Consider the following 17,238-nt stretch of genomic DNA (forward strand, 5'->3'; position numbering starts at 1 on the left):
GTCGCCATGGTGACCGCGGCCGGACTGTAAGGCCTTTAAAATTATTAGCATTCCTGCCGATTACGAGGGACTGCAGCAAAGCCCCCGGAGAGATCAGATGGGGATTAAAAAGAAGAAGAAAAATAAAACCTCACACACCATGTTCTTAGTAAAACAAGATTTTTTTTCCCTTTCTGACGTTTATCCCCGAACTTAATTAAAACAGAATTAAAGATCGAAGAGAAACGTGAAACCTCAGACAAACCAAACACTCAAAACCGTGAGTGTAGAGCAGAGACAGATTCTCTTTCTGACCAATAAAACTCACGTTCAGACGAACCACAGCGATTTTAATGCAGACGCAAACGTGAAAATATCCATATAAATAAATAACTGAAAATGTTTTTTCAAATCAATATACTTGTGGCTTTTTTTTTTTTTTTTTTAGCGTTTTTAAAATGTTAATAAAATGTTTCCTGGATAATCAGAACACACAAAAAAGATGACAATTTTAAAGAGTTTAATTTTTTCTCTCTTTTTACATTTTTTTATGGAGTTTCTGAAAATAAAACCATAAAAAAATAAATAAAAGAGAAAAAAAAATATGAAGGTTAAACAAAAACAAAAATAATGTTCACAGATGAACAGACAAATAAGTGCACTGTGACTTCTAAAGTAATTAAAACAAAGTCAAAGTGATGCAGAATAAAAAATGTGCACATCACTGGTGTCATTTGGGTCTCAGAAAATGTTTATATAAACAAACAAACAAAAAAAAGATATTAAAAAAAGTTAAACTAATAGAAAAAAAAATAAGAAAATGTTTAATTAGTGTAATTAATTAATTATTAATTAATGAATTAATTTATTTTTACACATTTTGGACAATAATAATAATAATAATAATAATAAAATATATAGGTAGTATGAGTGGGAGGGGCATCCTCACTCTTCTCTGTCAATCACAGTGTCAATGGGCACCTGTTGGTGTCAAAAGTTTGTGGACACCTGCCCGTAAGATTCTTTCTTCTTTCTGCGCATCCCAACACCAGTCTCCATTTGCTGTTATAATGAACTCCACTCCACTGGGAAGATGTTTCACCAGATTTGGTGGAAATTTCTGTGAGATTCATTCAGCCACAAGGATGTGTGTTAGTAAAGTCAGGTTCTACAGGATGTAGGTGAGATGAAAAGGTTTCTGGGGTGCAGCCAGTATGAAACTTCATCCTAAAATTGTTTAATAGGATTTATAGTAGGAGATCTTCCACACACTTCCAACACATCTAGAGCCAGAAGAGGTGATGGAAAAACTCCTGGGGTGTGTCAGAGAGAAACACGAGGACTGAGCGAGACCAAACCTGAGGCAGAGACGGTGTTCGAGTTGAGTTGAGTCAGGAATCATGTGATGGAGAGAACATCACGAGGCTGAGTCGAGGCTGAGTGAAAGCCACTGCACTGCACAATCAGCCTTTTGTGAGCTCAGGTTCCGCCCGGACGTGCGGTCAGAGCGCGAGCGAGACACGTCTTTCCCGTTACAGCCAAAACCTTCGGGATAAACGGCTTAAACAGGTGGAGCGTGATTCAGCACACAGAGCTTTTCCTCTCAGACTTAAACATGAAGAAGAACTCATGAGAAGAATGCTAATGCTTTATTTCAAGCTGCTACGCGGATGAAGAAAATATGCTAGGCTAATAATTATTATATAATTTCCAATTATTCAGGAACACGATCAATCTGAGAGACCCTGAGCCAGGGATACTTTTGAGTCCCATGTGTCCTAAATCTCTGTGTTTTCATAGCAATAGAACACGTTTTTTAGTCAAATTGTACGTCGATTCTAGACCTTATAGGGTAAGGATTAATTCAGCACGATGACAGACGACTGTTTTTATACATTAATTGTTACGCAAATATGATGTGGTACCAAAATGTTTTTAGCAGCACAAAGCTGCACGCACAGTCACAGGGAGCACCGACCTTCATTAATCAGTGTGCCAAAAGACATCATCCTGTGTACATATTCTGACCATGTGTGTGCCACGTCACGAGCTACTCACACTTGAAACAACATGATCTCACTTCTGCACCCATCCTACTCACCAGATTTGGCTCTTGCGAACTTCTCCCCTTTTCCTCAAGATTAAGAGTCGTTGCCATTTAGACACCATTGCGGAGATCCGGCTCGAAGGTGTTTGACACGTTTTGAAAAAAAAGACACGTTCCAAAGTGGAATATTTTAAAGTTGATAGTGTGTAAACATAAATGTTTCTTGTAAACAAAGCTAGTTTTTAAACCTTTTTGATACCACCTTAAAAAAGAAAAAACATGGACTCTCTCTTTTATCATGTACAATTTGTGTACTTCTGCAGGACCTCCACCAGGGGGCAGAAGGCCTGATCATAGACGCTGTTTTACGCCAGGTTTCCATGACCACCTGTAAAACGTTGGCTCCTTAAAACCCAAAACGCTATCCAACGTCGTTTCCGCTGAAACAGAAAGTCGAGAGGGATGTATTGTGTGGCTCCTCCCACTTTTACATCAGTTAATTGCGTTTATCTAAATGTGCATACAGACCAGGCCGAGACGTACTTCACATTTTAGATTCTAGAGTCAAACTCAATCTCAGAAGCAGATAAAATCTAAAACACAGTCTAAGTTGCGAACAAAATAGTTTATAATGGTTTAAGATTTTATGTTGCCTTGTAACGCAAAATACACGCAGGTTTGTCTTCTCGAAGCACGAACATTTGTTTTTCCATCGTTCATTAAAGTTTCTTTCTTCGGCATCAATATTTCTCTTGTTGGACGTTTTGGGATTGATTGTTAATATTTCTAATCTCGGCTCGTTAAGAAAAGCGGCTGTGAAACACTGCACTCTAGTGGCGGGACGTCACTTCGCGGGTTATGAAATCGAAGTGTATCGTAGGAGATTTAGTTTATGGGCAAATTGACCTTTAAATTAGCATAGACCTCATTTTAGACAATCATTTCAAGACTGCATTTTGCTGCATCCTATATTATATTGCCAAAGATTTCTTCTTTCTCCAGGAAGATGGAGATCTTGGAGTGTGCTCATCAGTGCTGATGTGGGTGAGGTGAGGAGGCCTTGGGGTGCAGTCAGCATGAAACTTCATCCCAAAGGTGCTCATTATAGTTGTATAATACGCTTCTATAGATCTCCAACCGTACTAAGGACCTTCGGGATGAAGTTTTCTGCACCCCAGGAGCCTCCTCACCTCACCTTCATCCTGCAGGACCTGACTTTGTGGCTGAATGAATGTCACATGAAATCTCCACAAAATCTAGTGTAACATCTTCCCAGAAGGCAAATATTATAGTACATTGGGATTAAAGGTGGAATGGGATGTTCCAAAAGCGCATAATCTCATGGTCATGATGTCCTTTTTGTTCCTTTTTTTACGCAAACGACGTGTTTGTGGCTCAGTATGGATCCGGAGTCATGAGAAGATGAAATTGTTACATTTTTGTGGAATGAATAAAAAGTAAGAATTGTGAGAGGATTCCGGAAAACGTGCTGGAATGTTTATTAGCGTAACATTAGGAGGTGAGAAGATCCATGGTGTTTGATTAACAGGAAACGACTACACTAGTGAGCTGAACAGATGATAAACAGGAAGTTGATCTGGACTCTCCCTCACTCTGGGGTTTGTCGGTGTTATTACACAGGATTCTGTAAAACACAAAGGGAAAGAAATATGAAATAAAGATCCTTTGATGGATATTTATACCTAATGAAACTGTGGAATGTGTTTTCACTGCAGTGCAGACGGGAGGCGCTGATTATCCAGTATAAATTATTTAACCAAGCAAGAATTTTATTTCAAATTCTTTTAAAAATTTAATCTGCTGATGTTTACAAATATTAACAATAATAAACTGAGTTATAAAAAAAACACAAGCAATTTTGTTTTGCATTTTACCCTCCAAACTGTACCGAGACCAAACTGTACCGAGACCAAACTGAGCCGAGATTAAACTGTACCGAGATTAAACTGTACCGAGACCAAACTGTACCGAGACCAAACTGTACCGAGACCAAACTGAGCCGAGATTAAACTGTACCGAGATTAAACTGTACCGAGACCAAACTGTACCGAGACCAAACTGTACCGAGATTAAACTGTACCGAGACCAAACTGTGCCGAGATTAAACTGTACCGAGACCAAACTGTACCGAGACCAAACTGTGGCGAGATTAAACTGTACCGAGATTAAACTGTACCAAGACCAAACTGTACCGAGACCAAACTGTACCGAGACCAAACTGTACCGAGATTAAACTGTACCGAGATTAAACTGTACCGAGATTAAACTGTACCGAGACCAAACTGTACCGAGACCAAACTGTACCGAGACCAAACTGTGGCGAGATTAAACTGTACCGAGACCAAACTGTGCCGAGATTAAACTGTACCGAGACCAAACTGTACCGAGACCAAACTGTACCGAGACCAAACTGTACCGAGACCAAACTGTGGCGAGATTAAACTGTACCGAGACCAAACTGAGCCGAGATTAAACTGTACCGAGACCAAACTGAGCCGAGATTAAACTGTACCGAGACCAAACTGTACCGAGATTAAACTGTACCGAGACCAAACTGAGCCGAGATTAAACTGTGCCGAGACCAAACTGTACCGAGATTAAACTGTACCGAGACCAAACTGTACCGAGACCAAACTGAGCCGAGATTAAACTGTACCAAGACCGAACTGTGGCGAGATTAAACTAAACCGAGATTAAACTGTGCCGAGACCAAACTGTGCTGAGATTAAACTGTGCCGAAACCAAACTATGCCGAGATTAAACTGTACCGAGACCAAACTGTACCGAGACCAAACTGTACCGAGACCAAACTGTGGCGAGACCAAACTGTGGCGAGACCAAATTGAGCCGAGATTAAACTGTGCCGAGATTAAACTGTGGCGAGATTAAACTGAGCCGAGATTAAACTGTAACTAGATTAAAAACCGGAACAAAGCGAACTGTGACTTTATTGTACAGTTACACCCCAATATACACATACATGTACAAAGAAAGAAAGAAAGAAAGAAAAAGAAAGCACATGAACCTTCCCAGGTCTCTAACATACAGCTCTGAACATTGTTCTCATGGTGTGATGAGTTTACGACGCACTATCGCCTCCTACAGGACTGGCATGCTCCTGGTTTTATGTTTCAACTTTTGCTTTTTAGAAATATTCGTATGCATGTGGGCGGAGCCTAAATCTAAACACTCAACCACACGGCTAAAAAACATCTGAAAGATTTTTATTCTTTCATCAAACAAAAATCTGGTGACAAGATGGACAATGTCTCTGCTGTGTGTGTGTGTGTGTGTGCGTGTGTGTGTGTGGTGTGTGTGAGAGTGGTTACCTTGGTTAACAGGGTGGGTCGGGGCACTCCTAACCAATCACAGAGCTGGTTCCTGTAAGTCCGCACCATGGCCAGCTCGCTCTCCCTAAGACATGCAGGACACAAGGACTATGAAGTGATGGTGGAGAAGACGAGACACGGACTCAGACTTTACATCATCACTTACCAGTTACTGTCACTCAGCACGGTCATGACATCATCAAGCACCGCCGCATCAACCACGTCATCATACATCAGCAACATCTCATACACCTGAGCAGCCGTCGTCTTCCTGATCTACTCAAATAGAAGGGGGATAGAGAGAGGGAGTGAGAGAGAGAGAGAGAGAGAGACATTGTGATGAGAAGGCACAAAGAGAGAGAGATCCAGACAATTGGATAGACAAATATACTCAAAGACAGACAGACAGACAGACAGACAGACAGACATATGAACAGTCAGTGAAGGACATACGGATGAAAGTTTGCTCATAGCGACGGAGTGAAAGACTGGCACAAAAACTGCTATAAATACAGTAGATAGATAGATAGATAGATAGATAGATAGATAGATAGACAGACAGACAGACAGATAGATAGATAGATAGATAGATAGATGTAAATAGACAGACATACATACAGACAGACAGACGGACAGATACACACCACAGGAAAAGCGTGACACAGCAGTAACATGAGCTGCGCCAGGATCTTCTTCCTCACGTCCCCCTTAAACTGGATCAGTCCACAATACCTGCAAGAGAAACAGCTGTCAATCACACACATGCCAGACCCACCAACCAATCAGCACAGTGGTATACACATGTGGGCGGAGCTTCAGTTTTAACGGCAATAAACATCCCGAAGGACTCGTACTACTGATTCTGAATCAGTTTTTCTGTTTTTATGTATTTATGTCTTTTAAAGTGTGTTTGTGTGTGTGTGTGTGTGTGTGTGTGTGTGTGTGTGTGTGTGTGTGCGTTTACTCACACTGAGGCGCAGGAGCGCAACTTCTTAGTGTCCTTCGACCTCTTAATCTCCTCCTTACAGAGAGACAACAACTCCACACAGAATGGGTGACTGAGAGAGAGAGAGAGGGAGAGAGGGAGAGAGAGGGAGAGGTTAAGGTTAGAAATAAAAACAGCAGAAGATGCAGCACTTCCTGACCCTAATGTTCGTGATGTGGAGATGCTGGAATTCTCATCACCTCTCCTGATGGATGAAGATCTCAAAGCAGCCGCTGGCCAACATCTGGTCCATCATCCTCATCACAGGTACAGACACTCTGAGGGGAGAAAAGAGTGTATGCATGTGAGTGTGTGTTTGTGTTTGTGTGTGGGGTGTGTGTGTGTGCGTGTGTGTGTGTACCTGTCATTGTGGAGATTGCGTCTGAAGACCAGCAGGAGTGTGTTGGCAAACTGCAGCATCTCCGCTTCATCCTGCTGGATGCTCTTCAGGTGCTCAAACAGAGAGTGGGAGGAATATCGCACCTGCAAGCGTGCACACAAACACACACACACACACACACACACACACACACACACACACACACACACACACACAACAGCGTAAACACAGTACATATTGAAAGTGCATGTGTGCAGGGTTTTTAGCATTTACAGAAAGGGGTTTGTCTGCGAGGGTAAAGGGGGGACGGGGTATTCTATGTGGAGGTGAGTGGGTGAGGTTGCTTGGTGCACTTTGTGAGCAATGTTTGCATGGTGCAGTGTCTGTCTGGGACACTGGCTGGGTGGTGGTTTTTTGAGGCATCAGGTGGGCAGTGTTTATTTCTGGGCAATGTGCAGGCAGTATTGGTTTGGGATACTGGGTGGGCGGTGTTTGGGGCACTGGGTAGGCAGTGTTGTTTAGGGTACTGGGTTGTTGGTGTTGGTGCACTATGGGGGGTGGGGGGGATTATTTGGAGTACTGGGTGAGAGGTGTTTGGGGCACTGGGTGGGCGGGGTTTATAATTGCTTAGACGATTGCTTAGACAAACTTAAACCTGGATCGCTCCGCGGTTTTGAAAACCGCGTTCATGCTTTAAACGGGAATAAACACGCAAGAGTGAGATAGAGATTAGCGGGAGGACGTACCGTGGACTCGGTGAGACCGCCCACAGACACGGCCAGGCCCAGAAGCGTGTGGTAACGGTACGCTGGAAGCCCCAGGAGCCGTGTGACGTGAGGAAAAGCCTGAGACGGGGCGCTCCAATTCAGAGACTCCACACCACCTCTGCAACACACACACACACACACACACACACACACACACACACACACACACACATCCAGATAAGAACATGCCCGTAAACATACACACACACACACACACACACACACACACACACACACACTCTCTTTCAACACATCTCTATTCTCAGTGAAGATAATCTCGGGAATGATCTGCCGAGTGATGAGAGACGCGCTGAAAGCCGACTCTTTACTCTCCTGATGTGATCTGTGAAGTTAATTAATAAACAAAACATCTCAGGAGAGAAATCATCAGAAGAAGTAATAACCACGAGGAACCATGGAGCTGCGGAGACGCACACGCACGCTGTACGGTCAAAAGTATTGGGACACCCAACTTTTCCACCCATATGTGCTTCTTCAATAAACTTATACCCCAAAATTCCAGCTTGACACAAAGTGCACAAAGCCAGATCAATGAAGCTCTGCTTTCCATAGGCTGGAGTGGAAGATCTCCTGCTATAGAGCTCCAACCCTACTGAACACCTTCAGGATGAACTTTTCAAACTGACTGCACAAGAGGTCTTGTGGCTAAATGAATCTCACATAAACCTCACATAAATAAAAAAAATATTGTGAGTGTAAAAATGTGTGTGTATCTATCTATCTATCTATCTATCTATCTATCTATCTATCTATCTATCTATCTATCTATCTATCTATCTATCTTACCCTTTATATTTTTATACTTGCACCTTGTAATTTAGATTTTTTTGTATTATTATTAATTGTTAAATATCATCATACTATAAAGTATGTTAAATATACATAAACACACACACACACACACACACACACACACACACACACACACACAGCCTAAGGCACTGACAGAGGGAATATGTCGAGCAGCTCCTCCCGGTGGGGAATGTGGGGTACTACAGGCTCGGTGCTGTGGAGCAGGCGGAGGAACACGGCTCCGGCGTGTGCTCTGTAACGGTCAATCTTCTCTGCAGCCTGCTGGGCCAGACTGCACATCATCCGCTGACAACTACACACACACACACACACACACACACACACACGCACACACACACACGCACACAAATAAACAACAGGGTGTTAATGAAGAGCAGATCTGGTAACCATGAAACATCATGGGAATGTGTGTGAGACACAGAAAGAGACAGATTTGAAGAGACTCACATGGCAGGAGACAGCAGGTCAGGGGCGGAGCCTGCTACCTGTAGCGTCACATCCTGTAAACCTGTCATGGCCGCTGCACGCACCCTGGAACACAATACGCAAAAGTTTCAATTCATTCGATTTGGATTTATTTGTAGAGCAAGTTTAATAATGGACATTTTCATAAAGCAGCATTACAGAGATGAACAGCTGGATAAAAGGATGTAAGTTTGTTCCTTAGAATTGTAAGTTTGTCTCCAATGAGTGAGTCAGTGGCGACTCCCCGAGATGGCACGAGAAAGAAACCTTGAGAGGAACCAGACTCAAGAGGGAACCTCATCCTCATCACCAAATGTTCATTACAGTTCCATCATTGTTGAGATGTTCAGTGATTGCAGCTTTAATGCAGAACTTTTCATGCAAATTGTGGTCCTGAGCACGTTGTAGCAGACTGTTAATAATAATTATAGGTACAAATTCTTCCTCAAAGTTCTTGAAATGTTTAGGAACATCATGGATCTTTAGGATGTTCATGTGAAAACATCTTCAGTTGCACCGTGGTCTCCAAAAGAGACCAAAAGAGTCAAAAGTGCTTTACAACTAATATACCAATACACTTAAAGGCCAGTTTATTAGAAACAACTCAGATCAACTGGTTAAAAATCAAACCAAGCCGAACACGTGACCAAAATCCCATCGGCCAAAATCACGTGACCAAAATCGCATTGGCTGAAATCACGTGACCCTAACCCTATGTGAGCAGTTCAGGCTGGTGGGGGTTGAGTGATGATGTGTGGAATACGTTCCAATTTCTCTTACAGCAAGATGCGGTGCAGAACAATTTAGCAGCAGATGATTACAAGTTGCAGTAAAATCAACGTTGGCCCAGGATGTGAACACATTGGGGGTGGAATGTGTAGGTGTGTGTGTGTGTGTGTGTGTGTGTGTGTGTGTGTGTGTGTGTGTGTGTGTGTGCATGGTTCTCAGATCTCATCCTCACCAGGACCCGACGTCTCCTCGGCTGTCCGTGGTGTAATCGTTCATGCACTCCAGCAGAGCTTCATACACACCGTTCACGTTCTCCTCACACACTGCGCTGTCTGGACTGGCCTGGGCACACACTCCTACACTCACACACACCCTGAAAAACAGAAAACACACACACACACACACACACACGCTCAGACAAAGCAGACAGACTGTGATGCATAAAGCCATGAAATGATGAATTTCAGGTCGAGCAGGTCTGAGGTGCAGAGTGTGTTCACTATTAGAGAAGAGGGAGAAGAAGAGAGAGAAGAGAAAAGAGGGGAGGAGAAAAGTGGAAAGAAAGGAGAGAGAAGAAGAGAGAGGAGAGAAAAGTGGGGAAAAGAAGAAGAGAGGAGAGAAAAGAGGGAGGAGAAGAGAGAAGAGAAAAGAGGAGAAGAAGAGAGAGAGAAAAGAAGAGACAGGAGAGAAAAGAGGGAGAAGAAGAGAGAGAAGAGAAAAGAAGCGAGAGGAGAGAAAAGAGGGAGAAGAAGAGGAGGAGAGAAAAGAGGAGAAGAGAGAGAGAGAAAAGAGGGAGAAGAAGAGGAGGAGAGAAAAGAGGGAGAAGAAGAGTGAGGAGAGAAAAGGGGAGAAGAAGAGGAGAGAAAAGAAAGAAAGAGGAAGGAGAGAAAAGAGGGAGAAGAAGAGTGAGGAGAGAATGAGTTGAGAGAAATAAAAGGATAAGAAACAGAGAAGAAAAACAGAAGAATCGAGGAGAAGAAAAGAGAGCTGGGGCTGGTGGAAGGAGGAGAAAAGGTTATAAAGAATTTAAAGAATTTAAATATTTAAAGAAAATGTAAAGACAATGTGATAGAAAAAGATGAAAAAAATAGGAATTAAAAATGAAGGAGAGAAGAAGGATGGGGTGAAGGGGATTAAAGAGAAGACGAAAAAAGAGAGGAATGGAAAGTGGGAGGGCAGAGAAGAAATGATTGTTGACTAGAAAGAAAGAAAGAAAAAAGAAAGAGGAAGGAGAGAAAAGAAAGAAAGAAAGAAAAACCAAGAAATAAACAAATTAACAAAGAAAGAAAGAAAGAAAGAAAGAAAGAAAGAAAGAAAGAAAGAAAGAAACGAAGAGAGACATAAATTGGAAAGGAAGGAAGGAAGAAAGGAAAGAAAGAAAGAAAGAAAGAAAGAAAGAAAGAAAGAAAGAAAGAAAGAAAAAAGAAAGAAAGAAAGAACTAAGAAGAGACATGAATTGGGAGGTAAATAAAAAAAAGAAAGGGAAGAGAGGAGTGGAGGAGTGGATAGAGAGACTTACTGAGCCAGTGCTGAAGCTGCGTCTCTCCGGGACTCTGCGAATCCGTCTTCCTTCTGTGTGTATCTGCAGGCATTCTGAAGGCCGTCTAACACCTGAACACACACACACACACACACACACACACACACACACACACACACACACACACACACACACACACACACACAGGTGATGAAATGTAAGTGTGATGTCAGTACTCCTGGTTCCTGTTGGTTGGTGTTGGTTCTGGATCGTACCTGCTGCAGTCTGTTGCGGATCATGAAGACTGGGAGAGAACCCAGAGCTAAAGCACAGCCACAGCGCAGCTGCACCTCAGCACTCCTCAACCCCAGGAGATACCTACTGACCAACTGTTCTGTATACACACACACACACACACACACACACACACACACACACAATCACAATATCACAAATGCACATTCACACACAAAATCACATTTATACACACATACGCACGCACACTCAATGAACTGAGTCGACTTTAAATGATTAAATGATTCATCTTCACCAAATCATCTTCAGAGAGTCAACTCACAATAATGAACTGTACTGAATCGGTTTCAAGTGAATCAGCTGCAGTGAGTCGACTTCACTGAATCAGAGTCAGTGGGAAAAACAAGTCAGCTTAGTGAGTCGTGAGTCACTGTAACTGACTCAGATGCAGTGTGTTGAGTGGATCCGCGTCTCTGTACACACCGAGGTTAGAGTCATGGTGAAGTGTGTAAAGGGGGTTGTGTACCTTGTGTGTGTGTGTCAGCCTTGCCGGGTTGCAGCTGATAATACTCCTGACACAGAGCCGCGAGAGCTGACACTGCTGCCTCCTACACACCCACACACACACACACAGAGATCAGAATGGTCGAGTGTGTGTGTGTGTGTGTGAATGTGTGAGTGTGTGTGATAATGTCACTGTACCTGAATGCTTTGCTTGGCGTTTAGACTGTCGTCTATGAGTGACTTCCAGCCGTCTGTATTACAGCAACTCATGTTAGTGTACATCATCATCATCATCATCATCATCATCATAACAGTCATGAGCTGATTCATGATGTGCTTGTGTTTAAATGCAACAAAGGCAAACAGATTTGCAAAAAGTACATGCCAACAGATACACAGACAAAAACTCAACAGACAGACAATTCAACAGAGAGAGCCACAGACAGCCAGAACTTATTGTCAGACAGACAGACAAAAACAAATAGCCAGACTGAGTGACAGACAGTCTGACAGGAAGACCAGAAAAAGAGAAAGGCAGAAATGTGGATAAAGACAGACAGACAGAGAAACAAAGAGAGAGGCAGACAGACAGACAGACAGACAAACTGACAGACAGAGAGATAAACAAATACACAGACAAATAGACAAACATAGACAGACAGACAGACAGACCATTCAACAGACAAACATATCAATGAAGACACAGATGGGTGAAATATATAAAGATTATTAGAATGCCAAAGACAGACGCACAGGCAGACAGTCATGAGACATACAGACTGGGCAGCAGACAGCTTGAAAACAGGTGTACAGACAGAAAGATACAAACAAAACCATTATAAATTGACATCTGGACAAGTGGAGCTACACATAGATGAACAGATCAACAGACAGACTCACAGACAGACAGAGAATAAAGAAACAGCAAATAGACATGTGGATAGTTAGACATGTGGATGTACCAGATATAGACAGACAGATAGGCAGAGAGACAGATGTAGAGACACAGACAGATAGGCAGACAGACAGACAGATGGACAAACTTGGATAACAAGACAGATGTAGAGAAACAGACAGATAGGCAGACAGACAGACAGACAAACGGAAGGACAAACTTGGATAGACAGACAGATGTAGAGACACAGACAGATAGGCAGACAGACAGACAGACGGACAGACAAACTTGGATAGGCAGACAGATGTAGAGACACAGGACAGATAGGCAGACAGACAGACAGACGGACGGACAAACTTGGATCGACAGACAGACAGACTTACCGATGACCGGATCGTCTTTAAAAGGCATTCTGGAGAGTGAGAGTTTCTCGATCAGGAGACACACTGTACATGGACCAGAGAGAGAGAGAAAGGTGAGGAAGACGAGACGAGGATCTCAGTGCAATAGCAAATCAGATTTTTTTTCTCACTATACTGTATTATTTAATACATTTTAAAGGAAGCTATGAAAGTGTGTGTGTGTGTGTGTGTGTGTGTGTGTGTGTGTGTGCTTGTATTAGAAGTGAGAAACAATGATCTTCAGGAGTAAAAATGATTTATGATGGTACCTGCTGGCCTCATCAGCTCTCCACCAAACCCCCTATAGAGGAACATCAAGACAATAATAATGATAAGAAGAAGACAGACAGGTGTTGGTTAAACTTGTGTGTGTGTGTGTGTGTGTGTGTGTGTGTGTGTGTGGAGAGATTCTCACCTGTACTGCTTCCTGTCTGACAGCTGTGAGGAGGAAACAGAACAGATATTGAGTTTGGATCCCAAATGAATAATAATAATACAGAAACAGGAGTTTAATGGAAAATAAAACTCAGTCCAAAAACCTTACAAATGCGACACAAACAGGGAGAAACGGATGCGTTTGGAATCCGTAAAGTAACAGTAAACAAGAGCATTTACAATCTTTGTTTATTGATTGATGGATTGATTGTGCAGAGGCAAACAGGAAATAAGACAATGAAATTAAAATTCTTGGTTTTGAAATCCTCATGCATACACATTACAGTCAAAAGTTTGTGGACACCTGAGCATAAAATTGGTATTAGTTGAGATCCCATTTACTGTTATAATGAGCTCCACTCTTCTGGGAAGATGTTCCTCTAGATTTTGTGGAGATTTTGTATGATATTCATTCAGCCACACGGGTGTTAGTAAAGTCAGGCACTGATGAAGGTGAGAAAAATTTCAAGAGAGTACAAATAGTGATGGCGGAATTGCAGGTAAGGAACCATTACTTCAGAAGAACAACAAGAAGAAACTTGCTCAGGCCAGGAAACACCAGGAACGAACATTGGATCGGTGGAAAACGCTCTTTTGGTCTGACGAGTCCAAATATGGGATTTGTGGTTCTGCCATGTCTTTGTTAGATGATTATTGATGATTATGAATCAGACCTGATTAACTGACACACTTAACCAGCATGGCTACCACAGGATTTTTCCGTCGACATGCAGTCCCAATCTGGTTTGCCCTTAGTAGGACCATCTTTTGTTCTCCAACAGGACCCCAAACACACCTCTAGTTTTTGGAAGACATATTTGTCCAAGAATGAAAGTGATGGAGAAGTGCATCAGATGGCTTGGCCTCCACAATCAGCACAATTTAGAGGTTTAAGAGTGAAGGAAAAGCAGCCAACAAGCACTCAACACCTCTGCTTTTAGATTCCAGGTGACCACCTCATGAGGCTGAAAATGCCAAAAGTGTGACATTTGGTTTGTTGAACACGTTTTTGTTCAGCACACAACTCCATATGCGTTCTTTCATAGTTCGGAAGCCTTCAGTATTCAGACCAGGAACATCCACAAGAGCTGCAGTTTTGAAGATGCTCCTACTCAGTCGTCTAGACGTCACAATTTGTTAAACTCGTCCATTTTTCCTGCTTCTAACATCAACTTTAAGGACAAAATGTTCACTTGCTGCCTAATCAGTAAATCCACCCACTAACAGGTGCCATGATGAAGAGATCAGAGATCATCAGTGTTCTTCACTTCACCACTCAGAATGTCTGAATGTTATGCCTGAAATTTTAAAGCCATGAAAAAGGAAATACTGACCGTTTGGTGAATCGCTTTGAGACCCTGAATGGATTCTGTGGACAGGAAGTCAGTGACTGATCTGAAAGGAAAAAAAAAGAACAGTTCAGTGATGATCATAACAGCACTGTTGACTCTTCCCACCACTGAACATACATTGTGTTGTTTTTGTGTCCACGTGACCACCTGTAGCCTGTTGTGCGATTCCGTAATTACGCAATTAATCGTTAATAACGAGTACAGGGGAAAAGGGGCGGGCTTCACCTGTTGCTCTGGGCGGCGAGTTTATAGAGGGCGTGCGTGATCTCGGCACAGGCGAGTATCGCTCCGTGGCGTTTGTGCATGTCCATCCCTGTCGCCATGGGCAACAGCTGCGGAAAAACTGAAAGAGAAGAAAGAGAGGATGACCCTCTTAATCATCATCACCGTCGGCATCCTGCTACGGACCCCACAGCATGATTAGATAATGTTAGCTGAGACTGACGTGCATCGACAGATTTCAAATTAATAAACAAACAAAATACACAGTGAGGCCAAAAGTATTGGGACAGCCAACTTTTCCACCCATATGTGCTTCTGCCTCAAGTTTTTGGATGCTGCAGCAAGAAATGTTTCCTTCACTCCAGCAAGGAGACCCAAACCTGTTCCAACATGACCAAAAAAAAAAAAAGCCAGCTCCATGAAGATCTGCTTTCCATAGTTTGGAGTGAAAGATTTCCTGGTACAGAGCTGAAACATCTTTAGGATGGATTTTTCAAGCACCTCATGCCCTTGATTTTTCAAACACCTCACGTTCATCCTGTAGTGTCAGACTTTACTAACATTCATCCTTGTGGCTGACAAATCTCCAATAAAATCTAGAGGAACATCTTCTCAAAATAGTAGAGATTATTATAAGAGGAACTGGGGACTCGATGTGGAATGGCGTCCACAAACTTTTGACCTTACAGCACAGTTTACCCCCGTGACAGGACGCTAAAGACGGTGCGCAAATTAAGGAGAAACTTATAGGGAATAATATAGGGAAAAAAGTAGGCGGGGCTAAGAGTCTTTCCAACTGTCAATCATTCCAGACCCCTATATCGCATGGCTGCTGATTTTGACTGCTTTTGGATTATCACCTGTATTCGCCATGTAATCCGGAGCCCGGGGCGTGAGGTTGTGGAGGGCTTTGGTGGCCAGCTCTCGGATCGCCCTGCTCACACACACACACACACACACACACACACACACACACACACACACACACACACACACACAAAACAAAGCTTTGTTAATTGCCCATTTCACTCATGTTTCTACAGCTAAACACACAGAGATGTTCTCCTCCTCCTCCTCCTCCTTACCCGTCCCAGTGGTTGATCTTCCTGGTCACGAGGTGATCGATCATGGGCTTGGTGTATTCCTCGAAGCCCGCGATGTACACGCTGATAGCAGACACACAACATCAGCAAAAGGAGGGACAGGACTTAGACATCCAGCCGATTAGACAGAAGTGCAATTAACTCCTTAACGAGTTATAATTCCTACTCAGGATTCAGCGTCACTCAACAGTGAAATATTTACACTACGAATAACAATAAATGAATAAAAAAGGATGTATGCCTACCCGAGGAGACCATGGTGTTAGGATTATTATTATTATTATTTTTTAATAAATAGATAAATTATCTTATGTATAGGAGGTAAAAATAAATAATAAATAAACTAATAAAAGACCTCACATATATAGGACAGTAAGTAAATAACTAAAATCAATAATAATTAAAAAATAATAATAATAAAAAAAAATTTAAAAAATAATTAAATCCCCTACATAAAATGAATAAGACTACATTAATTTAATATAAATACAGATAATTAAAAAAATACAAAGATATTTAAATAATGGGATTAAATGTAAATTTTTACTCTACAGGATTAAGAAAGAACCATCATTTATTGCTGTTTTGCATCATGTCTATTATCTACATGTTTGTTTGTTTTTTTTAATAATAAATTCCACGCATGCCAGGTGTAGGTGTTTTCAGGAACTCCTATTCATGCCTCGCGTCAACGTTATATTCGAACCTGAACAGCGCAAAAGCAGCATGTGGTGTATAAATCCATCAAGTGACTGGTTTCATTACGAGATTTGATCAAATTTGAAGAAAATTTAATAAATTTAATAAATCAGCGACCTATCCAGCTGTTTTCCAGCTGTTTTCCTGCTGTTTTCCAGCTGAGGAGAATCGTCTCGGTGTCGGAGTAACGTTCGGATGTGTGTACTTTGCTCCCTGAGGCTAGAATTTTCCACATTGTTGCTCTCGACGGCTCGCCCGGTGGCATTTTAGCCAGAGGGAGAACAGACCTGCCCTTCAACCTCCAGCTCGTGTATATCAACCCGCCTGCAGCGTTTTATCTCCACCCCTGCGCCAGAGACAACCAGCGCCCGCGTGCTAGTCTGACAGGAATGCGGT

The 17,238-nt window shown here is 42.4% G+C and overlaps 1 protein-coding gene across 2 annotated transcripts in view; it reads right to left on the reverse strand.

The window, feature by feature from the left end:
* Nucleotides 1-3,509: 3,509 nt before the first annotated feature.
* tbcd (tubulin folding cofactor D) overlaps nt 3,510-17,238 on the reverse strand; it is a 41,177-nt gene continuing 27,448 nt past the window's right edge. For both annotated transcript variants that reach the window (XM_046834794.1, XM_046834795.1), the window contains exons 18-39: nt 16,126-16,206; nt 15,901-15,974; nt 15,044-15,161; nt 14,801-14,861; nt 13,447-13,469; nt 13,301-13,332; nt 13,014-13,076; nt 11,934-11,986; nt 11,758-11,839; nt 11,252-11,370; nt 11,016-11,107; nt 9,729-9,869; nt 8,750-8,833; nt 8,436-8,594; nt 7,448-7,586; nt 6,723-6,844; nt 6,562-6,639; nt 6,345-6,434; nt 6,021-6,108; nt 5,543-5,652; nt 5,377-5,461; nt 3,510-3,671 (exon numbers count right to left, since the gene is read on the reverse strand). In XM_046834794.1, coding sequence (XP_046690750.1) covers nt 3,660-3,671; nt 5,377-5,461; nt 5,543-5,652; nt 6,021-6,108; nt 6,345-6,434; nt 6,562-6,639; nt 6,723-6,844; nt 7,448-7,586; nt 8,436-8,594; nt 8,750-8,833; nt 9,729-9,869; nt 11,016-11,107; nt 11,252-11,370; nt 11,758-11,839; nt 11,934-11,986; nt 13,014-13,076; nt 13,301-13,332; nt 13,447-13,469; nt 14,801-14,861; nt 15,044-15,161; nt 15,901-15,974; nt 16,126-16,206 — 1,906 coding nt within the window. In that variant the 3' untranslated portion in view covers nt 3,510-3,659. The remainder of the gene's footprint in view (nt 3,672-5,376; nt 5,462-5,542; nt 5,653-6,020; nt 6,109-6,344; nt 6,435-6,561; nt 6,640-6,722; nt 6,845-7,447; nt 7,587-8,435; nt 8,595-8,749; nt 8,834-9,728; nt 9,870-11,015; nt 11,108-11,251; nt 11,371-11,757; nt 11,840-11,933; nt 11,987-13,013; nt 13,077-13,300; nt 13,333-13,446; nt 13,470-14,800; nt 14,862-15,043; nt 15,162-15,900; nt 15,975-16,125; nt 16,207-17,238) is intronic.

The sequence above is a fragment of the Silurus meridionalis genome, chromosome 22, assembly GCF_014805685.1.
Source record: "Silurus meridionalis isolate SWU-2019-XX chromosome 22, ASM1480568v1, whole genome shotgun sequence".
In the NCBI taxonomy this organism is placed as follows: Eukaryota; Metazoa; Chordata; class Actinopteri; order Siluriformes; family Siluridae; genus Silurus; species Silurus meridionalis.